This window comes from Podarcis melisellensis, assembly GCF_964234715.1.
Source record: "Podarcis melisellensis genome assembly, chromosome: 3".
In the NCBI taxonomy this organism is placed as follows: domain Eukaryota; kingdom Metazoa; phylum Chordata; class Lepidosauria; order Squamata; family Lacertidae; genus Podarcis; species Podarcis melisellensis.
In genome coordinates this window covers 52,442,814-52,466,090 of record NC_138530.1, presented here as the reverse complement: position 1 = coordinate 52,466,090, position 23,277 = coordinate 52,442,814, and the positions used below count along the sequence as shown (strand labels likewise).

Genomic DNA, 23,277 nt, shown 5'->3' with positions numbered 1-23,277 from the left:
ATGTTGTAGAGAGCAGACCAATAATTATTTAGACCAAATTGTACTGTGTCCACATCTGAATTGTGGAACTACAGAGCAGCTGATTACAGATCTGAAAAGGATGCAGGTATTCATATGATCATCATCATTTGTTCAAGATCAATGATCTAAACAAGACTAACATTTTAAAGATTACTCGCATCATCTGCATAAATACAAAAGTTTTAGAATCTAAGTAATCAAGAAGCACTTTAATGTTGGGCACCTTTTCTAGTAGTCCAACAAGAAGCTCTTAGAGCGTAGTCCTATGCATATGTACTTGGACATATCTCTTGCTATGTTTGCTATAGACTTTACACATTTTCTGTTCTTAGTTCAATGGAGCATCGCATCCCAAAGGAAGCAGTTCAAACACTTACTACATTTTACAGTATTCACTCTGTGTATTCTCCTTGCATCTGTTGAACGGCCTTAAGAATACGGAGTATTTAAACAGAATCCAGCCTGTAGAGATTGAAAAAGTGATGTAATAACATGTTCAGAGAACACCTGGAAAAGTAAACATATGAACTTTATTATTTTCCTTTGATGCTTATCCTGAATTTATTCAGCCAGACATCACAAAGAGAATTGATTTGATTCAGCATGAGAGCAAACTTCTTTGATTGTGCATCTTATTTCTGTGAAAAGTAGATTCGCTGATATGAGGAAGAGGTAGTGTTGGGCTCTGATAATGACATGTACAGAAGCTTATTCCCTAATCCTTTCCCATTCTTTTCTTTGTTTTTTTGGCAGTCATAATTTTAGACACCTAATAAGTCAATTTCTTGAAAGAGTGGCTTCCATTTGTCAGACTTTGCCAGTGTGAAGCTATTCATGTTAACACATTAACCTGATGGAGAAGCGCTCGCTAATTTCCACATTTAATCTTTTTGAACCTGCCTTTCCCAAACTTCCCTCCCCTAACTGGGGTCCAAGACTTGAAATAAGTTCAACTAGGGAGGAAACGGGGGTTTGGGAAGGAGTCATGGTCTGAAAAACAACAGGTAGAGGAATGGCTAGGAACTCCCCTTCTGCCTGTCACTTTTCTTAATCACCCCCATCCTGCTTGGCAGCTAGTCGGTGGCAGTCTATATATGAAGACATGGGTCTGTTGCCATCCTGTCTTGTTCCACTCTTGAATTGTTAGGCATCATTCATCACCAACACATAGTATCCAGCAGGCATCAAATTCCTTCTTGGATCAGCCAAACTGTGCCTAAACAAACTCAGACTTTGGTAACTTAAAAGCACTGATATTTGATTAAAGCAACCACTAAGTTGTTCTTGGCAGTTGTAGCACATATTTATGGAGTATCTGCCCAGATCCATTTGAGAGGTGCTGTGCTGCCCATAGGATGGCTTGTGATCCAGCAGAGGTGTCTGCTAACCTAAGAGGGGGGCCCTTTCCCGCTGCAGACCTCATGTCACCTTCCATACTATTCCGGAAGGTCCCACAATCCCCTGGGACACAGGGGGCTGCAGCAGAGAAGGGAATTTGTAGGAAATCATTTGCCCACCTCCTTTATCAGCAGATGCCTCTGTCAGATAAAAAAAAAAGAGCATTCGATGAGCAAGATAGCAACAGTGGATTTTGACTGCACATGCAACATGTTTAAAACACAATGTTTTAAAACATGTGCTTAACTTCCATGGAGGCCTGTCAGAAAATGAATTACAATTCCAAATATTGCTCATGTAACACTGTATGTCTAACTACTGTTTGCCAAGCAGAACACCTGAGGTGGAAATTATCAATGCCACATGTCTTTAATAGATGTTGACATGGAAACATAGTGTATGAAAGTGGAATTAATATACAGTAATAGGTGACTTATCATAGCATATGCTGAAAATGCAGATGTTATAGGAAATCATGCTAAACAGTTCCCCATAAGGCATAAGTCTTTATCAAATGTGGCCAATAAAATACTTAATGTGATCCAGTCTTAGATCAAAGAACAAACCCATTAAAGAGATAAACTGACACTGGTAACACTACCCATTTCCCCAAAGGAGGAACATCACTAGGGGGTGTTGGTGGAACAAGGGGTAATGTACCAGAACAAATGAAAGCATGAGCCCTCTAAATTTTATCATGAATTTAGGAAGCATAAGGGCCATCTGAACAAACAATTGTTCATTTACCTGCATATCTGAGCTAATAAATAGGTGGTTTTATTAAGTGAATTCCTTAATCTGGGGCTAATGAGGAATTCACTCCCTGAGCAAGGAGTTCAGGATTTGACCCTGGTAGAAGGAGCTGTGCTTGTGGGTCTACATTCTCAAGTACCAGCATATTGTCATATGTGCTGTTTTTTGCAGTGTTGTTTGGTGATCAGTCAAACCAATGATCGCCCATGCAAGTCCTGTTCCACTCTAGGCTACAGTTCCAACACCACTCAAATCTGCACTGAGGCCGAGGACACTTCATATGCATGCATCCACCTAGAAGAAAAACCAAAACCAAAAGTAAGAAATTGCAAATGAGTTCATAGGCAAAAGTGGATGGATGACAAAAAATAAAAATAATGGGCATATAACATTTAGAATTTACTATGCTTGAGGGTGTGGCTTGGGACAGAGGGTCCAGGGAGAGACCAAGGGCCTAATAGAAAGGCTTTTGTGCAACATTTCACCCCTGGGCCTGACGTTCCTCCCCCGAGCTGTATTGATCAGTATTGAATACTGATCAATAAACTTACCATCCTTTTCCACTGGAACATGACACTTAGGGCATGGCTTTGTTGTTCTTTTGATTGTTTCTTTGGATGCCTCTTCCCATCGAGCCTGTAGGGCTGCGTGCTCATCAACTCCATATCCCTGTAAGGGGGGGGGGAGATGAACAGAATGCTGCTCAAGCAGAAAATAGGACATGTGGCTGTTTCTTTCAGTTTGATCCTTCTATGCAGATAATGAGGAGGGCAGATATTACTTCCACCTGACCAGAGGAGAAGTTTCCAAAGAAGCAGCCCTGTTAATCTCTTGCCACAAAGCCAACATAGAGTCTTGTAGCACACTGAATTCTCTCTGTAAGGAAGATGTGAAGAAAGCTCTGCTGTAAGCCAGAATATCATCACCACTGTTGAGGAGGGCTTGGTTTTGTACCCATTTTACACAAATGAAGACTAAAGATGAAAAGACCATCAAGATAAATCTATCAGTAGGGTCCTCCTTTCCATCTGTTGACTATGTCTTGTTCATATGTATCTGGGCTGGTGACTGGCTTCAAGTCATTTGCCTAATCAAGAAGAGAAGCATCAGGTAAACTGGGTGTTTTCAGCTCCAAAGTGATGCTGTGTCCATGATGGAAGGGACAGGGGCCTGCACCCCACAGAGTCCATCACTAGCCCATTTCTGAAGCAGCCAAGTGAACCAAATCACACAGTTAATCAGTTTCCTTCTACCTCTCCTTCATTAGATAGATAGATAGATAAATAGATAGATGGGAGGGGGGAAATATTACATGAAAATTAACCAGTGTTAGAAAGATAGAATTGTGGAGTTGGAAGGGACCCAAGGGTCGTTTAGCCCAACCCCTGCAATGCAGGAAAATGCAGGTGGCCCAAAAGGGGATCAAAATGCTTTACATTGGTGTTATCAGCACCATGGTTACAACTGAGCTAACTGACTTTGACATAACCTTGTACTAAGTTTCCCTCTTTCCTTGACATCTTCCTCCTCTTCTCCAGTATGACAGATTTATTCTTTTATGCTGTTTCTCCCAGTGACATTTCATTATGCCATGTTATTCCCCCTATAATAACATCAACCAAGCTGCAAGCACACAGAAATCATTTGCATCACTTCTGCATACCAAAGCGCTTGACATTTATGTATTTTGTAACTTGATAAATGGTATTGCATGACTGGGTATTATTATCTTAGCAAAACAAATCTGCCCAGCATATATATTCACCATCTTCCAGGAATCACCACAATTAACTTGTTTGGGGAAAGCTCATCGCAAAATCCCACACTGAAGCCAAATTATGAAATTGTGACTACCAGTTATGCATTGCTATATGATTAGGAAACCATCACCTGTGTGTAAAAGACCGGCCTTCTCAATCATGCACACCTGCAGCAAAAACACATTAGACAGCTGCTGTTCAGCAAGCATGAAGCATCGCTTGGTCAGCAATGACTATAATAGTTATGAACTTCTTGCCATCTTCTGGTGATGGCAAGAACTGCAGGCTGAAAGCAATTCTTGATGATCATGCTCTCTTCATCAACCTGTTTTGCAGATCTTTTCGTTTTGCCATCAGGACATGCTTTGGAATGATTAACAGTACCTTCTGCCTTTCCCTAGCCTGCTTTTACACGAAGGAGAAATGATTCACACTACAGTAAAATAAATGTTACGAGATTTGAAAGGGAAATGTTTAGCGTCTGTGCCAGAAAGTTACTAGAACAACTAAGGATGCTTCCAGAGAACCTGTTTATAGAGCATTCATCCTGACTTGCTTGCATAAAGTTTGTGGGTAGGTTATATGAAGCAAATGTTACCTCAAACTTTGCAGTGAATTTCCTCATCACTTTCCTTTATTGCAAAAAGTACAATGGGTGGGTGGGGGGAGAGCTGGTTTGTTTCACAAGAAACAAACACCAAAGCAGCTTTACTTGTGGAACCTGAATTTGCCAGTATGTGACTGAATTCCACCTCCCCCCCCAAATCAAGGGTCTGGAAGGTTTAAGAGTATAAATAGCAGAAACCCTAAGCCCACTTTGTGTCACATCCTATATATCATCGTGTTAGGAACATCTGATCTTGACCTAAGAATGTGGCTACATTAAAAACATCACTTTTTGAACTTCTTCAAATGTATGTGGGGTAATCTAGTGGAATAAGGAGCACCCCCACTTCCTCACTTGTGTTGTCCCTCTTTGGCTTCCACTCATGTGAGGAAAAACGAGAAAGGCAGGTCAAATCCCGTGTACATTGGCCCAGCTACATTAAGCCAAAGCTCCATCTAGTCTAGTGTCCTGTTAGACAGTGGTGAGGCAGATGTTCATGGGAAGACTTTCTTTTCCAACTATGATTGCTGATTTGATTTAACTGATGAAACAGACCTCTGTCAGCTGGTCCTTGGTCTGAGTGTACACAGGATTGGTCCTGCCCCTCTTGTATTTCTTCACACAAGTGAGTGGAACCCAAAGAATGACTGTATGAGTCAGGAAGTGGAGGTGTTTTCTTCTTCTACTGGATTACCCCACATACATTTGTAGAAGTTCACAAAACAACTGTTTTCACAATAGGATAGGAGAGCAAATACTGCAAACAGTCCATTTTACACACCTTTGCAACTAGTGCCAAATTATGATGCCATCTCTTGAAGAAGCTTGACATATACGTGCAGGTAAGCATAGAATAGAAAAATACTTGGCAATCCGAGGGTAGTTAGCTTCTAGCAGGCACTGGGCATATATCACCTAACACAAAATACTTTCTAAGTGGAATCAAAATGGCAGATAAGATTCAAACTGTCAAAAAATAACATTGTAAAATTTTAAGACAGAAGGCACGAAAACAGTTTGGTTGCATTTAATAAATCCTTGGATCACTTCAATTCCTCTAAGGAGTATGAGAGGCTTCAATTTTTTTTTCTTTAGCTCACATGTATTCTCTTTAGTAACATAGTGCCACCAAGTGGTAAAATACTACGAATGCACCAAAGTAAAGCGAAAAAGCCTTCAACTGAGAGAGAAGTCACTGAAGGATTAAATCTCTCTCTCTTTCAGTGTACAGTGGTACCTTGGGTTACATACACTTCAGGTTACATGCACTTCAGGTTACTGACTCCGCTAACCCAGAAATAGTACCTTGGGTTAAGAACTTTGCTTCAGGATGAGAACAGAAATCGTGCTCTGGTGGCAGGAGGCCCCATTAGTAAAGTAGTGCTTCAGGTGAAGAACAGTTTCAGGTTAAGAACGGACCTCCGGAACAAATTAAGTACTTAACCCGAGGTACCACTGTATTTGTTGTTGTTTAGTCATTTAGTTGTGTTCCACTCTTCGTGACCCCATGGACCAGAGCACGCCAGGCACTCCTGTCTTCTACTGCCTCCTGCAGTTTGGTCAAACTCATGCTGGTACCTTCGAGAACACTGTCCAACCATCTCGTCCTCTGTCGTCCCCTTCTCCTTGTGCCCTCCATCTTTCCAAACATCAGGGTCTTTTCCTGGGAGTCTTCTCTTCTCATGAGGTGGCCAAATTATTGGAGCCTCAGCTTCATGATCTGTCCTTCCAGTGAGCACTCAGGGCTGATTTCCTTAAGAATGGATGTCTTTGATCTTCTTGCAGTCCATGGGACTCTCAAGAGTCTCCTCCAGCACCATAATTCAAAAGCATCAATTCTTCGGCGATCAGCCTTCTTTATGGTCCAGCTCTCACTTCCATACATCACTACTGGGAAAACCATAGCTTTAACTATACAGACCTTTGTTGGCAAGGTGATGTCTCTGCTTTTAAGATGATGCTTTCAGTGTATACATGATGGAAACTCTCTTTTGCTGTGTCATGAGAAGTATGTACACGATTACAATAAACATTACATTTCTAGAGGGGTAGCCACATTAGTCTTCAGCAGCAATAGTAAAAAGTAATACTACGGGTCACCAACATTTTTGGACCAGTAGGCACATTTGAATATCAAGAACGTGCTGTGGGATCCAGTCACAAAATTGCTACCCGGGGAGCATAATACAACATGGCTGCTATGGGAGCAGCCATAACTGAAAATGAGAGAGAGGGTACAGTCATTGCTTCCCCAACCCAGACGACATTAGGTTTACCATGGGAAGTCTGCTATGTCCTCCTGGCCTTGATTGTGGAGCTCACACAATATTGTTCTATCTTACTCACACAGTGATGCTGCTGCTGTGTAATAACAACAGGGAGCATTCTCCAGTAACAGGAAAAATATACAAGGTAGTCACACACTCACTCTCATGCACAGGCTCACTGCAAATATATAGTTCACAGAAACACATGCCCCTCCCTCCCTCCCACACATCTCTCTCCCCCTCTTTCTGCCCAACATCTCTTCCTCTCTCCCAGACCTCATCAGCCTGCCCATGAGGTGAGGTGAGGCAGTTGCCTCAGGGCAGCAGGAGCTGGAAATCTGGGAGGGGCAGCACATCTAGTCTCCTTGCAGTGTGCCCTATGCTTGTTGGTATCCTCATCCTGTGCATCTGCTGCACATTATTATCTGTTTTGCCTCTACCACTAAAATGTCCTGGGCCAGCCCTATACTAACAAGACAGTCAAGGAAAACTTGCAGAAATCAAAGCTATCTTTGTCATCATGCTACATCAGGTGGCAACTGGCATTGCCCAACTTTAAACAAATCATATATTTATTTGCCTCCTAGCTGTGGCTTTTTGGAGGAATCAGCACACATAATGTGTTATTGTTTTCTTATAGCAACCTTCTCTAGGTCCCTACGCAAGTAGTTCACTGACGTTCTGTACATCCAACACAACAAACATTGATCACTCACAACACACGTAGCAACCTGCCTTGTACTGGGTTAGACCCTGGGCCCACTAGCACCTTGTCATTTACTGAATGGCAGTAGCTCCTCAATGTTTCAGACAAAGTTTTTGTTTTTGCTATGGAAATGCCAGGGATTCAGCTTGACACGTTTTGTAAGTAAAGCACAAGCTCTGCCACTGAGCTACGGCCCCACTTTATGGTAGTTGGCCAAAAAGTAAATGCCATTTTTGGAAACAGAGGGTCTGTATATACTGTACATACTGCTTGGGGGAAAAAACCTCATGTTACCTTTTCAGTACAGATAGGGAAGTATTGATATCTGAGATGGACTTATTAACATATATTTTGGCATATAATGCCTACTTTTGATCCTCTGATTTCACAAGGACGAATTTACACAAGAACAGAGGGAAATCCCCTACTCCCACAACTATAAGCACAACCACAGATTGCTGAGATGTGGGTGAAACTGTTGGGCCCATATTGCTGAACTATTTAAGTGTGTTCAGCTTCAAGATCACATTACTGTTGCAGCAACAAATAAAAGTGAATTTCTCAGTATTCTACTGCCAAAAAGTTGAACTTTAAAGAACTTCCATTTCATTAGGATTAATATATAAATTGGCTCGCTGCTTTACCCCATCATGCTGTATCTCCATGTTTATGGCTTTTTAATGGGTCTTGACATTATCTCAGCATAATTGTATTGAAATAATCTTACCCACAGTTTGGCATTTAGCCTCATAGGGTGAACAACAGGCCTCAGAACTACTATGAATTTTAAAGATAATGATCAGCTTATGATATTCAGCCCAAAGAAGCCATCCTGTTTGAAAATTCTCACAGTACTTGGAGAAACAATTTATGCTGTTAAATTAAGTCCCCCTTTTTAGTTCCAACCACAAAAGTGTCCTTAGTAGCGAATTAAATGCAAGTTTGTTGGCAAGAAAAAGCTGACAAACTTTTCAGAGATGTGTGTTAACTAAATACAATCCCAAAAGGCCTTTCAAAGAGGCCACATCTGTGCTAACAAATGACACTGTTCTGTAAGTTTCTAGAGGAAGAAAGCAAGGCATTTTTTAAAAAAAGCAATAAAATCAATAGTATGGCCAATTCAGCAACTATGTTGAGTGCAGAAACATAGACATAATCCATAACACCTTTTTAGGTCCCAAATATCTGAAAGACCTCCTCTCTTCCTGCAGACAGTCTTAGATGTTAAGAGAAAACCCCCTTGGTTCTTCCAGTGCACTCTGATGTTTGAAGAGGTGATGGCCCAGGAGAAAGGGTAGCCCCTAAGTTGTGGAATTCCTTTCCCATAGAGGTGCATCTGGCATCTTCTTTATGGAGTCTTCTTTGTATGCTGAAACAACACCTCTTTACTCTGGCCTTTGACACCCAAGATACATATTTTAGGACCCATACCATTCTCTTGATGATAATCTATTTTAATTGTTTTTAATATCATAATTTTAAATTGTTGAGACCTGTCCCGGGACCTCATGATGAAGGGCAGGTAAGAAATCTAATCTAAAAGTTATTTCCCAAACTTCTAGAACTCAGATCTTCTAAACTATCTCTTCAACCCCACTGGGCAGGGCTGGCTCCATGTCTGTATCTCCAGGTCAGGAAGGCTGATGCCTGAGAGAGAAGTTTGTTTCAGCAACGAAGTAGCTCTGACTGAGAGCTTATACATAAACCAGAGGCTTCACTCCTTTCTAGCTCTCAGCCAGGCCCTGACCCAAGCAGGTGCTTCTATGAGCTCCCCCACAAAACTATTCTCTCATGACACTAGCCAGGAACTTCAATGACAGTTTTGAAGTTCCTGCCTGGTTGACCATGTATCTCTGCTCATGTGGTTCTGGGGGAGATGACCTCCTCATCTGAGGAGATTCTAGGTTTGAAGTCCAGACAGGGCTGGACTCTCACACACCCCAAACATGCAGAGGCCCTTGGCACTGTACTTTCTGGTGGGAAGACTCCTGTGCCCCACCACCTCTGGCTCCCCTGGTGGCAGTGGTAATGACAACAGGCAGCAGGAAGAAACAGCATTCCAGTAGGCAACAAGCACCTGGGTCTATAGACTGCCATTTTAACTTCCTTGACATAGTACAAGGGCATTAACAGAAATTAAAATGGCGGTTCCCAGGCCTAGTCACTCTTAAAAAGCAGAGAGCTGGGCAGGTGTCTGTAGTAAACTCTGCTGTGGTGCTGCAACCCTGTCTAAGAATACTGCATGATGATGCTGAGCATGTCATTGGCAGCCATCCCTTTGGCATGTGAATGTACAGAATCCTTGGACATCATCTCATCTGCACTGCTCACTCCTCTATATATAGATGTCTGTGGAATGGGGCACTTACTCAGCACTGGCAATAAAAGGTGGAGAAGAGCAGGGCTTCTCAGACTTTCCCAGCCAGGGAAGGAGACACATGGAGAGAGGGGCAGTTACCATAATGTTCCCCTGCATTTCTGTGTCTCTCATGATAAGCAAAGCAATTTTGGTGGTTGCAACTCTTGGCCACTGAAAAAACGTGTTTCGCTGTGTCTACACCACAACCTGACCCCTCTCTGGTAATTCATGACCTGGTGTCCCTGCTTGGGCTGGAGCTAATTTTCTGTGAAATGTGCTATGTACCTCTTGGGCTGTGGCTCCTTGAGTTTCGAAGAGTTTGTTGCATTCTCCTTCATGGTATTCTTCCTTACATTCACGGCAGAACACAAACTGGAAAAAGAAGCCAGAAGACATGAGCAAAAATCAGAGATAGAGCCATGATAGCACCATCGTAAAGGGTTGTACACCAGCTGATCTATCGTCTTTCTCATCCCATTAAATTCTCATCAGCTCTTCTAATCATGCATCTTATTACACAGCCTGCTCATTAACACAATCCCATTTATTTGTATAATTTTCTGCTAGGAAATAAGATAACTTCAGAAATTGTAGATATCCTTTACAGACTAGCGACCACAATGAAATAAATTTATTTTAGGACAGTGATTTGGAAACTCAGTACCGGGGGCTAAATGTAGCCCCCGAAGCCTCTCTATGTGGCCCTCAGGACTCCCCAGTTGGCAGACCCTCCTGAGCCACTTACCAGCCCTGCTTTACAATTTCCTTGGATGTTTTTGTTGGGCTGGGTTGTAACCTTGAACTCTGAAAATTCAGGATGGAGAATACAAAGGGGTGTGTGAATGTTAAGAAACCTGCCTACTGTATTGTAGAAAGGTAAAATTCATATTAATTGTTCTGCTCACTTTTGCCTCTGGCATGTGGTCTCTGGAAAGTTGCCCAGACATAACGTGGCCCCTTGAGCTGAAAAAGCTTCAGCATCCTTGCTTTAGGATCTTTTTGAGGAAACTGGCAAGGCAGAACTGTGCTCTAGTTTCTGCTCTTCTGTGGTTTCCAGCAATGAGTATTCAGAAGCATACCATAGGCAGACCATAGTCATCATGGCTATGAGCCACTGATAGCCTTTACTTCCATGAATTTGTCTAATTCTCTTTCAAAGCCATCCAAGTAAGTGGCCATCACTGCCTCCTTTCATTACTGTCTAAAAATTATTCCTATGTATCATGTAACGAAGAAAGCTTGCCTTGACATGTGCCACTGATCTTTGAACTATCATTTCCCAATTAATTTCACTGTCCTTGTTGGCAAGAGGAAAAGTCAATAATGTAAAATGGTATTTTTCATCCTATTCTGGAGTTACATAATCTTGACCCACCTTCAGAGAAGTGAAGGATTTCTCAACTGTTAGCTACACTGACAAGCCAAGCTGATAAACTACTCTTGATTTCTCGATACAGAGCTGGCTCTCACAAATAATGAATAGACATATCGGCAGCACTTGACACTAAAATGTTTATCTGCCTCATGTCTCATCTTTGCAGTTCCATTTTGCACTCTGTCACGCTTCTGTTGTCACTTTAAGTACCATAGGAAATCACAATTCATTGCAGCACTGCAGAAATGAAGCTTATGCAAAATGAAACAGAACAACAGGCTGACTCCACTCTAAAGCACTCTTTGCATGGGAAGACTGAAGGATTGAGGACCAAAGCACCAAAAGAATGCACTCTACTGTGTCAGTTTTTGCTGTCTTGAGAACTGGGATACAGCTAGTACATTTCCTGGAAAAACTGAAAGCTCTTTAACCTCAACAGACAGGATGAAGAGAAGAAACAAAACACTCCCCCCAGCTAGTTAAGGAGAAGGGTTGACGTCTTATGGGTTTTAGAGCTCTAAAAAGAGCATGCTGGGAAGTCATGTTGAAACAAGCCATCATTCAAGCAGGGTTCTGATGAGCAGTAAGTTTCTCCCGAAAACTAGGGTAGCCTACATAGTGCCCTGCAGATGTTTTGAACTACAGCTTCCATCAGCCCTAGCCAGCATGGTCAGGATGATGAGAATGAAAGGTTAGCAGGAGCCCAAGACAACTTAATTCCCATTTTATTGTTTGTCTTTAGAGCTACCAGCTGCATCCACCCAACAGTGCCTTTGGTAAGAATTTGTCCCATGGTCCTCCATCCAGTGTGCTTTGAGGACATGTTCTGAACCTGAATCAAGGGAAGCTCTTTCAAACTTGGTCTCTTTGGTTTGCTGGATTTCATGAAACACCTTCACTGGACAACAATGGCTCTCCTCATGCCTAGCCCTACCTTCACCATCCCTGTGGCTTAGGCTCCTGCAACTTCTCCATCTCAGTCCTCAAAACTCCCTTCTCGGCTGGCCATCTACTGATTTAGCAGGTGGAAGGAGTGAATGGGGCACTGTTGAAAGCCTGCACAATGTTCTTTGCACACAAGCTAGTTTTAGGCATGGCTTGCCTGGCATCTATGTTGTTTTTCTAGATTATTAATGGAAGTGTTTTTAATAACTGTTTTATTCATATCTATTTCTTATGCTGTGAAACTGCTCTGAGGTTGGAGAACATATGGTTGGAGAACAAATATATAAATAAATTACGTACTTCCTATGCTCACTGCCAGACACTATGTAGATTGACATGATCATGTTTTTCATGGGTTGACAGTGATTATTATGCAGTTGTCTGATCCAATGATGGTTCTACTATCTAACATGCCAACCATTTGGGGGTAAATGGGCAATAGCTATTTTACCCCCATCATCATCTATCTATAGACTTATTGGCTTTTTAAAAAATCCAAGTGTGGACTGGATCATGTCTTTTTAGACAGTGTGTGTGTTTTCTTGCAGAGTTTCTTATCTGTTATCGATTCCAGAAGAGCAGCTGGTTTAGTCTACAGCAACAAAAAGACAAAAGTGCTGTGGCCCAAGTAGTTAATGAGTCAGTCTCTAAGGTGCCGCGACTTCATTTGTCTTTTTAGCACTAATAAAATGGAGGTAAAATTGAAAGACTCAACATAGTTAATCCAGGTGGCACCAGGCCTTGCTGAATCTCTTCTCATTCAGCTTACAACTAAACAAAACACGACTTCTAAGCATTGCCTTGGCTCATTACCCTGACTACGTCACCCACTTTCTTTGCTTTCCAGCTTCAGTGCTTTCCCATTTTCTGCAACAGCAAACACCCACCTCCTCCCTTTTGCTTTCTTGGTCCCTCACAGCTCCTTCCTCCACCTCACCTATGCTCTCCCTTAATGTGACTCAGCCAATAAGGCTGCTCTTTCATAGCCCCTCTCTCATTACATTTACAGGCAAACTCCTTTAATTGCATGTCTTAATGTGTATGAGAAGGGGTCAGTGTCTTAATACATCACGTCTTCAATGCTCCATGGTTTGATATGCTCAAAAGCATCTTGTTCATTTACAATATTTAGAAGCTGCCCTAGGACAAAAAGTGTGGCTAAGAACCAATAATAATAAAAGAACAATAACAACAGCACACAGTGATGTACATACAACTCTCTCTCTCTCTATATATATGGCATTGGCACATCCTTTCACGTAAAAGTCTCTGGCCCAGAACAAAATGTTTATTACCAGGAGATGGTAGTTGCTCAGCAACTTTGGCTGCTCCCCCTAAGAAGAAAGCTCAATAACTGTGGTTGCTTCCCCTAATTTTTATTTTTATTTTTAAATTTGGGTGGGTGCTCAGCAAGTTCCACCACCTCTTTTTGTAGGGAAAAAAAGCCCTTTAACACTCCGTTTTAGAGAAGAGCTTGGAACATCTGGATTATTTTCAGCCCTTAATTTCCAACTGCAGTATTCTTTTATGCTTTAAAAAGGTTTTAGAGGCAGACGTCTACAAATATTTTCAGCTACTCTAAACTGTAAGTTGCTTACTTGTGGACACTATGTGAATGAATAAATAAAGCAACTCAGCAACCTGAGAACTTTTCAGCACATTAAGGTTGCAATTCTAGGCGCACTTACATGGAAGTAGATCCCATTAAACCTGTGTAGAACATTGCACTGTAAATAGCTCTTTAACAATTGATATACAAAGGTATCCAGTTTAATTTCAAATTATCTTGGGGTCCCTCAAAATGAAAGAGCTGAAATGGTATATAAGACTTTTGAGAACCTTCCCCCCCATGCCCTGAGGACCAGCAGCAGTCACGTAGGTGGTGCCTTGTGAAGTAAGTAGGATAGCCATGTTCCCTACCTCACAGAGGACACTCATCTGTTTTGGCCCACAACTTTGCCCCTAACAAAGAGTACACCTTGCTTGCTTGCTTGGATGGAGGTGACAGCAGGGTGTGTGAGAGTGTGTCTAGAAACCAGCCTACTACACAAAGGCAACGTTTATATTCATCGCCCCACCCACTTTTGCCCCTAGTCCTACCTACCACGAGAATGTGATTCCCCCCCCCCCCAAGAAGGTAGCTCAGAAGGGAATGCTGCTCCCAGGCTGAAAGAGGTTCCCCACCTCTTATTTTGTGTCCTATTTCTCCGTCGGTAGAGCATAAGACTCTTAATCTCAGGAACGTGGGTTCAAGCCCCACACTGAGCAAAATATTCCTGCATTGAAGGGGGTCGGACTAGATGATCCTCATGGTGCTTTCCAGCTCCACAAGTCTATGATTCTATTCTAACAGTGGCCAGCCAGATCTGGGAAGCCCAAGGGCTGCATCTTAAGGCATCTTAAGCCCCCCTTCACAGCTGTTTGCCTCCTACCCAGCAGCTGGTGTTCAGAGGCAACTTGACATTTTCATTAAGCTATCGTGGCTAACAGGAAGAACATCGGAAGAGGAGTTCCATGGGACTACTTACAATGACCATAAGTAATGCAAATGCTAATTTTCATCCCAAAGGGCTGGGGGAGTTCCATGGGACTGGGACTTAATAATGAAAAAATCTGTGCTGCTAACAGGTCTCTCTTTCCTTAAACGGATGCTTGTTTCTCTGATAATCCATGCTGTGCTGCAACAGGGGAGTGCTTAATGCATTTGTGTCGGGGAAGGCCTATTTATTCTGACAAACTTATCAACCTCCAGGGTGTTCTTCCACCATGGAACTGATTTTACATCTCATCCATTATCTAATAAGATGTGAAAACAGTTCACCATCTCACCCAGAGATCAGGCTTATTTCCACTGAAGGCAATGGGATGAGATCATTGTCCACAGAGTTCCTTTCAGCATATGAAAGAACATTGGAGGAAGCTTCAAACAGGACCAGCATACAAAACACACACACAGAGAGAGTTCAAGTACAGCAAGCCTGCAGGGAAGATGCCAGCAAATATTTTTGTGAGGCAACCCACCACACAAATGTATTAGTTGAAAGCAGGCCTGTACAATGTTGTGACCCACAACAGTGAACACTGCTACTTACTTGTGCACTGTGGTTTGCCCTGACAGGGACTGCTAAAAGCAGGAAAATTTGTGACCTCACAGCCATGTTGTAGGCTGTTATGTGGAAAAGTGGTATAGAAATACAGTGGTACTTCAGGTTACATACGCTTCAGGTTACATACACTTCAGGTTACAGACTCCGCTAACCCGGAAATAATGCTTCAGGTTAAGAACTTTGCTTCAGGATGAGAACAGAAATCGTGCGGCGGCGCAGCAGCAGCAGGAGGCCCCATTAGCTAAAGTGGTGCTTCAGGTTAAGAACAGTTTCAGGTTAAGTACAGACCTCCGGAACGAATTAAGTACTTAACCAAGTTGCAGAGTTCTGCTTTAAAATGAGGGTGGATAACTGCAATTCATTGGTTAAGCTGCTATCAGGAGTAAGTTACTCTTGACATTGGCTTAACTTAAACCAGTGTAAATTGAGCTGGCTTTTTATATTTAGGATTGTTCTGCTAGTTGAGCTTTGAAACACTGTCTCCATATTGGGAACACCCACCACCCACTTTATCCCAACACTGGGAATTGCAACAGAACTTGGATTTCTGTGGAATAAGGTTATCTAATAATAAATATCAGAATTACATTACTGGGGGATTTGCAAATGGGTTTGGAAACCATTTACTACTAGAAACATTTACAAGAAGGTGGCACAAAGTTGTTCAAAACAAGGTTAAAGAAAATCACATGAATAAATGAAGTTTATAAAAATCTCCAAAATCTGAAAAGTATACCAGATCAGGAACACTGCTGCATAAATTGGAAGAGGTAGAAGAGACAGGGATTTTTGCACCACAGTTGTTATTAAAGCAGGGTTTTTGTAGCCTTCTTCAAAGGAGCATGTTTGTAAAAAACAGCCCTGCCTAGACTGGTAGCGGCACAGCAGCAGGAGTTTGGCAGGATGGTGGTGGGAAAGCAAGGAGTGGATTGTGTGTGGAGGGGAACAGAATGCATTTGCTCTGTTGTGGTTTCCTGGCACTGGAGGTGGCATCATGGTTACACCTTCTGAGAAAGGAGTTGGGGCTCTAATCTGCATGGAAGGTGTGTCATCAAACGATACGCCTGGCTATCTATTTCTAAGTGGGTTAGTGGTGGTTGCTATAATTGCTCAGTGGTGACGGGAAAGCATGCTGCCTATGCACAGAGGCACCTTCTTTAGCATTACTTAATTGATATTTTTGTTTAAAAATTCTAACCATGAATATACCAACAGATCTAACTTTGACTAGTTCATTTATTGCTGGGCCTCAAAGTCATAAAATGGGAGCAATGCCACATAACTTGTTTATGCTTAATTATGAAATGCTGAGCTATTTTTTTAAAAATGCAAATCCATTACCATCTTTACTGTATTTCAGTAAGACTACTGAAGGGTAGTTTTACAATGGGGAACATTCTTGTCTTCACCACTGCTGCAATTCAGAATTAATTTCCTTGAGAAAGGGACAAAAGTTCATTTATTAATTTGCTTATGTTATTCTGTAAAGTGCCACATATATTGATGGCATATACCCCCATACATATATCTAGTTAATTACAATCTGTTGCTTGTCAGCATTTACAGGGTTATTCCAATAAAGCATGGACTCAGTCCTGACTGGGTATTTACAATAAAGGGAAGCTGCAAGAGTCCACAATTAATCTTTGTTATTACGTTAACTATATATGAGAGCTGTTAGACAACTCAGTTATATTTCCTTTTCATTTGTGCCACTTTGATTACCAAAGATGTAATACTTCCACAGGAGGACACATGCTATATACTGGAATTGTTTTTAATATACATGGAATTGTCTTTAATAGTTTTTGCATGTAGAATTCTTTTTAATTGTTTTAAGTGTTGATGTTTCTACTTTGAGATCGTTTATGGGAAGTGATTCATGAATGGAATAAAATTAGTTAATATATAAATACACCCAGCCTAAAATGAGTGATTCTTTTTTCCAGAAGATGGCAGTAGTGGTACATGAATCAATGTTTATGGGAAAGCTCAGCCAAGCTGAGGAAAAGTCATGCTGAACAGCCAGGACTCAGTCCAGGGTTACTAAAAGCTGATACACGCAAAACTGGTCCTGACAAGCCCATCTCATAAAGAGAAATGGTATTCAGATGTACCGGAACATATGAAAAGCAGGAAAGGCTGTCTCCTATTTCAAGGACACAGAGTCTTCTTAAGAAGGCTGAATGCGACAACAACTTTTTCAAAATGGGTATCCAGAGATTAAGATGCTAATAATTAAATCACCATAAATTCAGATGCTATGGCATTTCTCTCTGCTCTACCCTCTTCACCCACAACCTATCTCAGAGCAAGGGAAGAAAGCAATGGGAAAAGAACATTTCCAAAGCAGGAATAAACACATCACTTTTGCCATGTTCTTTATGGCAGCTTGAGCTGTCACTACAACCCAAGTTGTGGCTTGCATTGCTGCCTCTGAAAAGCGCTCTCCAGTGGTGCTGTCAGGGCAAGACTCTGAGGCTGGATCCAGACACATCAAAGAAGTGTTTCAGTTAAACACGTATATTTAAACAAGGAAAACAGGTAGAGAAAAATGGGGCTCCACAGCGCCATCTGGTGGTACAATGTTATATTGTGTATACAACGCATATAAATCGCCTTTTCTTTACCAATCTAGCTGAGCCCTGAGACAGACATCCAGAGACACACTTAGCAGAACAAGCAGGAAGGCCCTTAAACATAGCAAGGCTGGCTTACAACATTTTAAGTCATATACATTACCATCTAAAGAGCCACTTATCATAAAGCTACCAAGTCCAGAGTCTAACATTATCTAATTGTACCGCTGGTGCACTCTCCTTACTAAAAAGGAGATGTAGCTACTTGGATAGGCAGCTGGAGGACAGAGCATGAAGGAAGAGCTATGAGTGGAGGGAGGGAGCCTCTTCCCATCCTCTGGACCCCTTGGGAAACTCAACAAACCTGCTGGACCTTGACCTGGGTGTGGAGAGGGCAAGTAAATGGGACACAGCTGAGGGCAGCCTGAGGAAGTACCATCCACTTTGGGAGTCCATATCCACTTTGCCAGGAACTAGTATTCTTGTTGTGAGACTTTTATGGGTGAGTTCCCAGATCCCAGAGGCTGAGAGGGAGGGTATGTCAGAATGAAAATATGTGTGTACACACACACACAGTGCTTTTTTCTAAAAAAAATTGTTAAGAGGTACTCTCATTTTCCTGCTCATATTGAAATACTGCTACTCAATGAGGCCAAACTTAAGATTCACAAAATGTTTAGGGGTATGTGCCCCCTGCGTCCCCCCAGAAAAAAGCACTGTGTATACGTGTGTGTGTGTAACTGTAATTTTGTATCTGAAGAACTGCGTATGCACACGAAAGCTCATTCCAAGAACAAACTTGGTCTCTAAGGTGCTACTGGAAGGAAATGTTTGTGTGTGTTTGTGTAATATTTTGTTTAAGTTGTTTGCTGTTGCTTCAATTTTCTGTACATTGCTTACAGATATTTTTAATATATTAAGCAGTATAGAAATTAAATCATCATCGCCATAATCATCACTGGCAAAGAATGTATTGGGAAGACTCTGAGGAGAAGTGAAAGAGAAGAGCTGCCTTGTCCAACTGGGATGGTCACTGCCAGTAGTGATTTTATGCTCCGGCATTTCAACAGCAGGGACGGCCCATCTATTAGACAAAGTAAAGCCATTTGCTTCAGGTGGCAGATATGACTCCCTCCCCCACCATTGCACGGCTGCAGCTGCGGGTGAGAGTACAGTTGTGGTGACAGGGATGGCAGAGGCATAAGTGTGATAGTGGGGACCTGGATCTGCAGGGTATGTGTGTCACCTTTTGGTCTGAGCCTATGCACCTGGAAAAGTGAAAGACTCCTGCAAATGTAAAGACTTCTGAGGAGGTTTCAGAATTCACATTCAAGGCCTTTGCTTCCTTCACTGATCTCTCATTGAGGCCTTTTTCTCATCATCTCTATTGCATATTTTTTGTTGAGATAAGCCACTTCTTTATTATTTGTGTTGCAACCACAGAAACACTCCTTTTCAACATAGTTTCCATAACTAACAGAAGGGCAGGAGGGGAAAGAGCTGATTATGCCCATAGAGAATATGTTTATGATTCCGCCCCCCCCCCAACTATGATTTAGGAGATTTGCAGCCTAGTCCCAATCATATTCCATGGGACTTAGTTTTGGAGACTCGCTAAGTATTCTTAGGATTTAAGGCTTAGTGTAAATTCCAGTTTCACTCATCTAATTATCTCCACGTGAATCATTAATATGTGTGTCCAGCTCAATCCTTCTGTGGTTTGTTGTTCTGAAGTTTGAGTTCTTATTTATCTGGCTCACATACAGTCAGATATTTCACCATCTCCCCAGTTTCAGGCTTCCCTGCACAGCTCAGAGGCCCATTGAGCTGATAAACACCATGATTACATTTCTGCAGTAAAATAATTATTTTCGGAACTCAAATGATTCTGGCCATAATAAATCAACATCTATTGTCAATACAAACTGCTTCCCTAGCAAGAAGCCAATCCTCAAAAATCTATCAAAACTTATTGTAAGAGCTTGCTGTTTTCCTGCCTTTATTCTGGATTTCTTGAAATTACTACCAGTCACCCAGCTCTACAGGGGCATCTCTGTATATTGTCTTTCCATTCAGCACAGCAGTCTATATATTTTCCATCAATGGCTCACAGTCACAAACAGATGACAAGCCATTGGACCAGATATAGGAGGCCAATTCCTCATTCCCTTGTGCCTGGCAAGGGCACTTCTCCACAGTCTGCTCATGTCTTGGTACATCATCTCTCTCTGTGTCTGTTTCCAGACTCTTGCCATTGAAGGCAGGCAGAAAGTCCATCCCAGACAACTAATGAAATGTGGTGTTTCACCTCCAGCAGATGGTAAAAACAGAATATTGTGTGAATGAGTACATCTTAAACTTACCATCATTTAATTAGTTTCCAAGTTAAGGTATCAGGTCAGTTTTAGGAAAGCTCTTTATGACCACATACCACAGTAAATACAGTGTTTAACTCCAAACAGATTGCAGATCAGGAAGCTGATTCAACACAAATTATTATTATGATGGCATTGGTTTTCTACTAGTAGGTCAATCAATGTTTGTTGTTGCTATTAGGTTGTTGCTAACGGCAGCACAACCACTGTACACATATATGTAAAAAAATATAACTATAAAAAAAATAGTTCCCAAATGCTTATTTGGGCTTACGGCTGCCAAATGTCTGGATATTTCCGGGCCTTTGTCCGGATTTTCACTTTTTTGAAAAATGGCACCCCTGTGATAGGCCTTCAGTCGAAAAGGTTGAATACTGGTGTTTCAAGGCATCAGTGTGGCTGATTCTGAAATTCCTTTTCCGTGGTTTGAATGCCATATGCCTAGGGATGGTACAGGAATGGCACACACTGGGGAACCCAGTGAGAAATGGACATAAATTTCCCTAGGGCTCTCTTCAGTCCCAGCCTTTGGGAATGGATTTTTAGTGACAATCATAATGGTACTGAGACGTGCAATGAAAAATGATCTATGTTACTGGAACACACATGCATGTTTTAAAACGTCATCATAAAACTGGAGTCTATCCATTTATTTAATTGCACAGGGTGGCAAAAAGCCAAGTTTGATAATTAGATCTTGTTCTGATTATGTCCCAGTACTTCTTAGATACAGCCTATGCTGGCCAGGACTTCAGGTGATGGGCGTTATCAGAACTTCATTGATGGACCCAAAAAATACTTTCAAAATGAATGTAAACGCTTTCTACCATAAGGTTAGCTGCTGAATTAACATTAAATGTTAGTAGTTCACACTGAAAATGGGAATAAAAGCACATAGCTGTGGGCTGCCCTTGCAGAAGCATTGTTGCTATTTGTTTGGGAGAGATTACCTGGCATATCTCATCATGTACACTTACAGCACTGTGCGTAAATTAAACAATAACAAGCTGAAACATAATCCAGAGTCTATCATCATAAACTCCTGAACGTGTATACGAGTAGATAATTAATCAAGAAGGAAAGAGGGGGGAGGATATAAGAAGCTTAGGCTCTTCCTAGTTTTATTTAGATAAAAAACAGCTGGAGGAAGCTGCTGGTCTGCATTGAATCCCTGCTACACGCACCGAAATACCTGTGTTCACATTGATTGTGCTTAGTAATTACCCCATACTCTTTGCATAATGGAGCAGGAAAAGTGTAAAGCAAAGGGCAACTGATAAAGTGTTTTGCCCAATGCATGATGTGCTTGCAAAAAATGATAAGCCAACTTTTTAAGTTTGGGTTTTTACTAAAAAAAAACCTACTAAAAAAACTTATTTCTTCTTTAAACACTTTAAAATTGAAAACATATTCTTCAATAGGTTTCTATTGTTATTCCAAAGGCAACCTAGAATTTGAGAAGGACAAGTTGTCCTTACGATTAGCATGAATGAGCCAAAGGTAAGCAAATTAAAACACCATTCCTTTCAAATGAAGAACTTTTGCATAGGCTTATCTCCCTTCACTAAAACCAATAGGATTAAATAATTATTCATTTTTTACTGGATCATGCTAAAAAAAAAAGGGGGTTAGAGATTGTAAAGCTTTTCACAATCCTGACTATAGCTTAAATCCATCAATCATGAACCACCAGAGTTGGGATCTTAAAGCGAAGATCTGAAGAAAGTTCCTGTACTTAGAAACTTCCCCTTGATAGGGACCCTGATAAGAACCCTAACACAAATTGTGCTCTAAGTACTGAAGGAGGTTGTATTTTAACCACTGGAGATGGAGGGCTTAAAAAAATAAACCAAAACCCAAAGAACTCTGCTCTTCTAATAGATAAATATTTGAGTTGTTGTTTTCTTTATTTTTTAACTGTGGTACATTTCATCATTGCTGTTTTGATTTTAACTGGCATTGTGAGCTGCCCTGGGGTAGTGTATGAACGCCATAATAAAATAAAATATCTGTGTTCTCTACTGTAAGGCGTGACTGCAAAAATTTCCTTTTCTACACCGCTACTTGAGGTACAGGAACCCTGTCGATGGTAGTATCTGAAGATTTAAACTTTAGCCATACATCAGAATGGCTGATGTACAAAAAGTTATGCTAAGAGCAGGAACATTGAAAGTAATAGATTTAAGTCCAATGATTTCAAAAGAGCTACTCTGAGTATGACATCACCTAATATATTTCAAATATCAGTTTGATTAAAAATGTCATGTTAAGAAACCCTTTTGCATACTGCATTGGATGCAGATTAAGTTACTAACACTGGGTACTATTGAAATCAATGTAAAAAGTAGCCATGACCACAATTTTAAAGTCCCATTGATTTCACTAGGAACTAAGTGAGTCTAGAGTCAACTCATTTTCACCAAAATTATTCAAGATGGTATGAATAAATGTACCATGGGAATTGGTGAGGTCTTTGCCCTTAGATAATAAATAATAAAAGTCATGTTGGTCAAAATACCATTCTGAATACAAATCCTTCCAACGTGGCTTACAGTAAAACATAAAACAACAATTAAACATTATTTTCCTATAACATTATTCATAGCATTATCTCTATGGCACTCATGAAGAAGTTCTTAAACGGTCAACTAATAAACTTGTTATCCCAGAGTTATACCTTCCCACAAAAATACCTTAGTCTCTTCCATAGCAATGACCATATAGAGACTTAGTCATGCTTAGAGCAATCACAGTAAAACCAGTTGAAGTTTAGTCATGTCTAACTTAAATCTCATTGATTTCAGTGGGTCTTCTCTAAGAATGGCTAAGGTTGCAATCCATTTGAATTGAACAGGATTGCACTATACATCTGGATCCAGCCCTGTAATCTCATTGAATGACCCATCATTCCACAATCTCTGGTCTACATTGCAAGAATATATATCTCTTTACTCCTGGTAGACAGAGTCAAAGCTGCAGATGTAGGTGTCAATTCAAAAGTACCTAAGAGCATACCTGAAAGCAC

At 41.2% G+C, this 23,277-nt stretch overlaps 1 protein-coding gene across 3 annotated transcripts in view; it reads right to left on the bottom strand.

Annotated features, from left to right (window-relative positions):
• Positions 1-532: 532 nt before the first annotated feature.
• Positions 533-23,277, bottom strand: part of PRKN (parkin RBR E3 ubiquitin protein ligase) — a 604,066-nt gene continuing 581,321 nt past the window's right edge. For 2 of the 3 annotated variants that reach the window (XM_081906894.1, XM_081906895.1), the window contains 3 exons: positions 10,157-10,243; positions 2,724-2,841; positions 533-2,466 (listed from right to left, as the gene is read on the bottom strand). In XM_081906894.1, the coding sequence (XP_081763020.1) occupies positions 2,357-2,466; positions 2,724-2,841; positions 10,157-10,243 (315 nt within the window). In that variant the 3' untranslated portion in view covers positions 533-2,356. The remainder of the gene's footprint in view (positions 2,467-2,723; positions 2,842-10,156; positions 10,244-23,277) is intronic. The other variant, XM_081906896.1, reaches the window with a different exon arrangement.